The sequence below is a fragment of the Ceratina calcarata genome, unplaced genomic scaffold (assembly GCF_001652005.2).
Source record: "Ceratina calcarata isolate Rehan_Ccalc_2016 unplaced genomic scaffold, ASM165200v1 scaffold291.2, whole genome shotgun sequence".
NCBI lineage: Eukaryota > Metazoa > Arthropoda > Insecta > Hymenoptera > Apidae > Ceratina > Ceratina calcarata.
The window spans coordinates 792,384-800,738 of record NW_017151492.1 but is presented as its reverse complement, the minus strand read 5'-3'; the positions used below and the strand labels follow the sequence as shown (position 1 = coordinate 800,738).

The 8,355-nt window shown below is 32.9% G+C and overlaps 1 protein-coding gene across 1 annotated transcript in view; it reads left to right on the top strand.

Annotated features, from left to right (window-relative positions):
- Window positions 1-8,292, top strand: part of Fmr1 (synaptic functional regulator FMR1) — an 11,988-nt gene extending 3,696 nt beyond the window's left edge. Inside the window, exons 4-14 of the mRNA XM_026812628.1 lie at window positions 5-68; window positions 147-312; window positions 394-464; window positions 1,371-1,442; window positions 2,842-2,989; window positions 3,068-3,205; window positions 3,279-3,422; window positions 3,502-3,700; window positions 5,600-5,815; window positions 6,111-6,209; window positions 6,371-8,292. Coding sequence (XP_026668429.1) covers window positions 5-68; window positions 147-312; window positions 394-464; window positions 1,371-1,442; window positions 2,842-2,989; window positions 3,068-3,205; window positions 3,279-3,422; window positions 3,502-3,700; window positions 5,600-5,815; window positions 6,111-6,209; window positions 6,371-6,558 — 1,505 coding nt within the window. The 3' untranslated portion in view covers window positions 6,559-8,292. The remainder of the gene's footprint in view (window positions 1-4; window positions 69-146; window positions 313-393; window positions 465-1,370; window positions 1,443-2,841; window positions 2,990-3,067; window positions 3,206-3,278; window positions 3,423-3,501; window positions 3,701-5,599; window positions 5,816-6,110; window positions 6,210-6,370) is intronic.
- Window positions 8,293-8,355: the final 63 nt, after the last annotated feature.

Sequence of the window (8,355 nt, the reverse complement as noted above, 5' to 3'; positions counted from 1 at the left end):
AATCCCCCTATTGATAAAAATACATTTCACAAGATCGAAATAGAAGTACCTGAAGATCTAAGAGAGTTGTACGCATTTTTTTTATTACATTATCCAGTGTCAAATATTTATTTTCTTGTTATAAATGTCTGTCTTTATATGCACAGCGCCAAAATGGAAAATGCACATAAGGAATTTCAAAAAGCGATAGGGGCGGCAGTGTGCCGATACGTGCCTGAACGAGGAGTATTGCTGGCCATCTCCCGTCACGAAAATTTACATCGTCACAGTAGCATGCTCCAAGAAATGCACTTTAGAAACTTATCGCAAAAGGTGAGAATATAGTATTTTACGTATAAAAACAAACGATCCGTATCGTCTACAATGTTATTCTATTTCGTGTGTATGTTACAGGTATTGCTTTTAAAAAGAACGGAGGAAGCTGCACGCCAACTTGAATCAACTAAGCTTCAAACAATTGGGGGGTAAGTAAAACAAACTTTATAGCTGGTGTTGCAATTAACAAAAAATCTTGTGACATTTAATACCTGCCCCTATCCATATACTGTCCTGGTTACCATCCTGTCTGTGGTTTGCATTTACTGGCAGAAAAAAATTCACAAGATTTCCATTCATTGATCAATATGTTTGCTTCAACATCATAATTTTCATGAATGCCATGTAGACATATTACAAATGTTTATTATACATTTCCTTCTAGTTTCCACGAGTGTGATTGTATATAAAATATTGAATAAATTTCTACATATAACGTTTTCGAGATCCACATACAATTCTGTGTGTCAGTCATCATCTTGTTTTTCATACTCTTATCAATCTCAAGAGCACGACGTGCATATAGTAATCAATCCGCACATAATGTGTTTTTTCATCTGTCTTTAGTGGATGTCACTTTTCGCTGACATATTCTTTTGTTTATCTTATAATGTTACGCGCGTTATATAGAATAATGCTATGTTTATTTATTATTTGCTGATTACACTTATCTACATATATATATATATATATATAACAGTTACATTAATTTGTATCAAAACTATATATTAATACATTTAATTACTAATATGGTTTTTCTAATTCCTAAATAACTATATCAACAGAAACTTATTTCTATAAGAAAATGATTTGATATAAGACCTACTTCTATTATCTAATTTATAAAAAATAGGAGCATTTACTAATGAAAANAAAAAGGAAGGTTCCAATTAATTTTTATTTTGATATTTGTATAAAAGTAAAGTTTCACATAAATATTTGGGCGTAAATTGATTGGTAAGGAGCAAACAGACAGAATGGCAGGGACACGGGATAGGGCCATCTCATATATGAATTTCCACCGAGTTACACCAAGAGTTTCTTTCTCATTTCAGCAAATTTAGATCTTCAAACTTTATATATCAGCATGTCTCAGACTTTGAGGCAGGAGTGAAAACAAATTCAAGGTGAGATCACAGCAGCGTGGTTTAGATTTAAGTTTAGCTTATTGTATGACAAATTACACAGCTGCATTTTTCAAACGAAAAATGAAATTACACTATAAATGTGCATGCTTCGGCGTTATGTAGATCATTTCACTGAGATTCAAATGCTTCAAATACACTGACATACAAATTTTATTACTCGATCTTTTTTACTATATGTTCTGTAGTAAAACTTTGCGTGATTGATAAGATAGCAGATAAACATAAACGTGTAGCTGTGATCTGTTTTCATTTATTACTTTTATTACATTTATGTGTTTTCGTAGAGTTTTAAGTTTATTAATTTATCCCATTTCATTTGTTCATTCGAAATTATATTCTGGCCTGCCAATGTTTGAGAAACACTGATATATTAAGTGTTTTGCACAAAGAATTGAGTAACTGGTGGCTCTGTCTACTATATTCCTTAAACGGTTGATTCATAAAGTTTCAACGTGGGTCGTTAAAAGATGCAACGTTTCAAAATTATTGAGAACCTTCTATACTGAGTTAGGGGATTAATAATATTATTTTAATTATCGAAAACTCTAAAATTTGTGGGACTGTGATTTATTAAGAAATGAGATTTTGTTTTATTTTTTACTGAGGGTATCTCTGCATGTCATAAAGTTATTTTATTGTAGATTCGTTCTGTCAAATTTTGAACGTTTCTTTTATTTATTATTACTTATGATATTAATACCTTCTTAAAAAAAATACGTATGTGTATTCTGTTTCATATATTATCATATGAGAAAGTATATGTTGACATTTTGTGTGAATGTACGAGATTGCATATTACATATCATAATTGATATTTTGAACAAATGTCGCACGTTATATTTCAGTGTCATATGATTTGTAGATAAAGCTCAAGAAACAAGCTACGTACTATATCCTGTCTTCAAGTTGTTTTACAAACTTTGCTTATATATCATTTTCTTCTTAATGTATATCATGTGCATTAAATGTTCCTCATAAAATCCTTAGTATTACTATTTTCATCTGCCAGAAAGTGAGCCACTGACAGGAACTTAAATTTATTTAAAATGTATTATTTGTATTATATATCATTGTATCGCGACGTAATAATACCATAATATTGCATGCTATAAAGAAAGACCTATGTTATTAAAAATCTACAAAGTTTTGTGGAATTTATACCACCGGTCATTAATGTTAGCAATCAGTTTAAATAAAAAACGAGCTAGCAGTAATATTTAAATTCTTAATGATTTATATTATCATCTGAAATTCATTTATTAATTTGATGTAATTGTGTGTACATATATTATAAATTCTCTGCATTGTTTCAGCAAAAATGATGTGTTTGTCGTGTACAACTGAGACTAAATATGTAAAAAACAAATTTGTTTTTTAGATACACAGATGAATTTAATGTTCGAGTAGACTTAATGGGTTTAGCAATTGGTGCACACGGGGCAAATATTCAACAAGCGAGGAAGGTCGACGGAATTACAAATATAGAATTAGAAGAAAATTCATGCACGTTCAAGATATATGGAGAGGTAATCAATTTTTATACGAAAATTATTCACCATACATACGCGGCAGAATTAAAACTGATATTTGTTCTTCAATTGCAGACGCATGAAGCTGTTAAAAAGGCACGTTCTATGCTTGAGTACAGCGAAGAATCTATACAAGTACCGCGTGTTCTGGTAGGCAAAGTAATTGGAAAGAATGGTCGCATAATTCAAGAAATTGTTGACAAAAGTGGGGTGGTAAGTAACACGGTTTTATTTCATGGACAGAGGCCTTTCGTTCGAGAATTTTATACGATCGAACACATTCCAGGTGCGAGTCAAAATAGAAGGAGACAACGAACCTCAACCAACGATTCCAAGAGAAGAAGGTCAGGTGCCCTTTGTATTTGTTGGTACTGTTGAAAGTATTGCTAACGCTAAAATGTTGTTGGAGTATCATTTGGCGCATTTGAAGGTATAGTGATTAAATCGTATCAGAAGTATTATATCTCGAATAATATGATTTACCGATATTTGCATCGTTTGTTTTAAAGGAAGTGGAGCAGTTACGCCAGGAGAAATTAGAAATTGACCAACAGTTAAGAAATATGCATGGATCAACCACAGGACCGATGCCTAACTTTCCTCCGACAAGACGAGGCCCAGAGGAAGGTGGTGGAGGCCGTGGAGGCCGTGGTGGTCAATCACGTGGACGTGGTGGCAGGGGTAGGGCTCCCACCAGACACAATGCCGGTAATACTATTACTGACTATATCAACAATGTAGAGAGCACACAAAAACGTAATGGCAGAAGCGGTGGGCCCAATGCGAGAGACAGTAGAGAATCCAGAGATTTTAAAGACAGAGGGCATGTTGTCACAAAGTAACATTTGATAAATTATTGAAGTTAGATCAGTGCTAGGATTACGATATTAAAGGTTTATGGTAGAAACTCATTTATTCGGATTTGACGAGGCGTCTGAATGAAAGATCCGAATAAACGAAAATTTGGATTATCCGAGATTCTTACTATTATTTTGATTGACGCTCAATAGGCAAAAGATATTTTTTCATGTAACGTACACGACTGATAAGTAATTTATATTTATTTAGTCTTTGTTACATAACAAACTATGTACTTTTAATGATATGTGAAAAAATTGTATGTACTTTNCGTTCGTATTGAAGAATGTCTTTCAAGAAACATTCTTTTCTTTTTATGATTGATAGATATTTTCTAAATAATTGTTTTCCTTGATTTATTTTGCGTCTGATAAACAAGCACTTTTAAAATTAGGGATTCGGATAAATGAGTTTTTGCTGTATTTCATTAGAATACTCTTTGAATAATATATTTACAATATTTAAAAACTTAAAAGATTTCAAATTTGTAAATGTATCAGTATAGACATAAAAATATTCATCGAATCAATAATGATCAAATTTTTCTTGACTGTATTAATGTATTCAGAACTTTTATTTCTTCAAAGTCATGACGATTTACGTATTTGAAGCGTAACTTGGCCTCTATTAGTATTTTCTTTTTTTTACTTGATGATATTTTCTATTGTTTGATTATACAGATTGAAGCTATACTTGTTATAAAAACCGTTTCAGCTATTTAGTTTTTTTATCTGTACATCGTTATTCGTAATTCATTGTGTTTTGTCATATTTCTTGTTGCCTTAATTGCTGTCTATAAATATATTAACAATTCGCAAACATTTAAAGTACTCACTGCATAGAACATGAGATTATAACATATTAAGAAATAACTGTGCAACCATATGCATTTGCATGTACGTGTTTAATGGAAATGCATGTAGTAGCTAAGTAACTAATCATATGTGATACGTTTAATTTGTTGGTCACTTCAGGAATAAATAAAATACATCATTTTGTTTTGTGTGCGAATTGTCTACTCACGTATATTCTAAGAGTAATCAATACTTACGAATTAACAAACATTCCGTGTCAAATTTATGATACCAAGCTGTACAACAGTTTTAGAATCTCTCGTTTGACTGAATAATACGTATTAAATGTAATTAACTTTAACTGCTTTTTAAACGTTAACAAAATTAAACGTTGTCTGAACTAGGCAGGCAGTTTGCAAATTGATAAATAAGGAAATAATAAGCAATTATGTTATTATTTTTATTAAAAATGTACTTATATATGTTTTGTAATAAAACTTATCTTGTAAAATACTTCAGGCGAATCTGATTTTTGATTTTAAAATATTAAGTGAAAGCATTTACGATCTTCAATTATTTAATATAATTATACTTGTCCTTCGTAATTTAATGTTAGACGTTAGAACATTTTATTTATCACTTGAAATCGTATGAACTTATACAGACATAAATGTCTTAATGGTAGAAGAAGAGATTTAAAAAAATTAGTGAACTTGATTCCAAAGATGCCTCTTCACTCCCAATTAGTACCCTTAGTTCTTATAACGGGAAGCATCATTGATCATGTGTCATGTGATTCATGTGTCAGATGCTACACTGATCATCATCGACCACAAGTAAGGATACTAATTTTTCGTCATTTCATTTGTTTTACGAGATCATTAAGTTTTCGTGTTCATCATGCTACGTTTTTCTTTTAATTTGTTTTTTTTTACAAATGCAGTTTAATTTACAGGATTACGTCGAGACACCTTAGATGGTAGCGAAGATCGGGTAAGGGATCTACCTCCGAGAGGTGGCCATCAAGGTGGCGGAGGCAATTCAGGGTACATGGGTGGTAGACAAGGTCGTCCTCCAACTCAACGTAGAGATCGTAGAGATGAACGTCGCCGAACAACAGACGAGGAAGACACTGTTCTTGATAGCCAAGATGTTTCAAGCGTTGACAGAGGTAATGATGCTCTTTTCAAACAACTACTTCTAAGTAAAACAACCGTTTCGTCCTAAAGACTGTACTGTAATCGAGTCTGGTCTAAATCATTTGTGAGTGGCATGGATTGTGGAACAAACATTTGTGACCATCTAACAACAGTAATATCAATAATGATTACTAATGCACGCTACTAACGTATGTGGTGTAGCTTCACGCATAATTGTTAATTGGGGGAAGAGACATTCTTTGAATTTCAGTGATATTTGTTTAATGTCATGTAAAAAGATGGTCACAATAGTTTGTATATGTATAGAATCGGTATCAAGTGTGGAGGCAGGACCGAAGGGCATAAGGCGACGACGGTTCCGACGTTCGCGGCAGCGTAGTTCTACACCTACAAATAATGAGAAAGGTAAACTAAATGGAACTGAGAACGTTATATGACACTCTTTTGGGACGATCGGTTTTTTAATCGAGTGCAACGTTTAAATATTATATCAGATATATGTCATTTCAGAATAAATATCGAAGTTTGTATAATAACGCTTAAATTTAATTTATATATTTGTTTAGGCAATAATGCCGGTCCGGGAGACCAATCAACTGTAACTAGCAAAGAAGGGACACCGGCGAATGACGTTTCTACTACTAACAACAGTTCCCAGGGGCCTAAAGGCCAAAGAGAACTACGGTCTCGTCCTCCTCGTATGCAACAGAGCAATAAGCCTAAGGAGGCTCTGGTTAACGGCACCAGTGGCTAAACAACCATTGTTGGTCAACAATTGCTACTTACGTATAAACACTACACCTGATGAGAGCTATTAACACCCAGCACATAACATGACGCATACCTACGCAAGGACTACACGATTATGGAACGCGACATGATTTAGTCTACGCTCGTTGTTAAGACTGTTTGCTACCGATAAGAATACGACAGTTGTTTAAGAAATCGTCATTCTCCTTAAACACATTTAAGGACACATATTAATATCCATGCATGGTTTAGTTTAAATGATAGTGATTATACTATCATGTTTGATATATGGATACATTCATTGGGAGATAGTAGAAGCATCTGGTTAAAAAGGAATTCCCTGATTGTGAAACTGTGCCTCATTTTTATACCAAGCTCCCAACTTGTGTGACAGTAATTTGGACGTACTGCTGAAGTACCTCTCGATCACTTGTGGAATGATCCAATAGTAGGCTGGATATTCGTGGTTCGTACGTCAATTATCAATTCGAACAATTTTCGCCTAGATCTGTCGCTGTATTTATTGAAAAAAAAGAAAATAACACAATACGTACAGGTATGCAGGATATAATCAATTCGATGTTTTTTTCATTTTGCCTTTTATTTCTTTAAACATTGCAACAACTGCAATACAAACTCTTTGACGTGTTTTAATATGTTACGAAGTAATGATACGTAGAAGTTACGAAGCAACAGAGTACGTGTTTTGTGTTATTTTTATATTTATGTTTAAGAACGAGGAAACATAATCGAACATAATGGATTTAAAAATATTTCGCGACAAAACTAGAACGAAACGTAACATGAAGCAAGAAGATGGATTAATGATAACAATGCTAGGCGGCAGCTGCATGTAATCTCGGTTAAAAAGTGTCCCCAATGATGTTCCTCCTATTTAATTCACAAGATTGAGTTTTTTTTGGTTTACGATTATTAGTAGAGTTATTTAACAACACTAGAATTTTATGTTTCAATACTGAGTGTTGATTAATAATACCATGATGAATGCTAAAAAATGACTTATTTGATTGCGGAAGAACACAAATGGGTGTGCACAAGAAGTCGGTTTTTATTTCACTTTTCACGTAATTTAGTCTTTTTCTTTTTTTAATTACAGTCTAAGCATACTATATCAAATATTAGGATTTGATATGACATTCGTTTCTGCATTGTTTCGCATGATTTAAAAAGAAAGTAAACGTATACTTAGTAATACCAATGTATGATGTGCCAGAGAAGGAATGATACATGTTTTATGATATCTAGCTGAAGTGCAGACTTAGCGCATACCTTTATTACTATAATACTACTTAGTCGAAATGTGGATGTCTGAAAAAATAAACTAGCTTTACTATACTAAGCTATAAAAATAGATACGGCTAACTGTTTTAAATTGATTGTCAGTTAACTTGGACGATTATCTGTCAATTTAAAACAGCTGCCTTTCTTCCGGATATGACAACAACTAATCGGACGTGTCTTATGGATCTTGCAAAAATCGCACGGCGATCGAAGCAACACATTGACACCTAACAAAACAGCTGCCATTCTATCTGAATATTCTTACGGCAGCCCCAAAAAAAACTGAGATATCCCCCAACTTGCTTGTTTCAGATACATTTGTATTGATTGCAATTTGTGCATAATTTAAGAATAAAACATTTCTGTACATAGAGCGGTCATTAGTACAATGAACCACAATTTTTTCGAAACATTGATAATCGTTTTCTAATCTTAACAGTCGTTTTAAACTATGAACCCTCATTCCTATCCTTGAATATACATTCTAACTACTATTAAA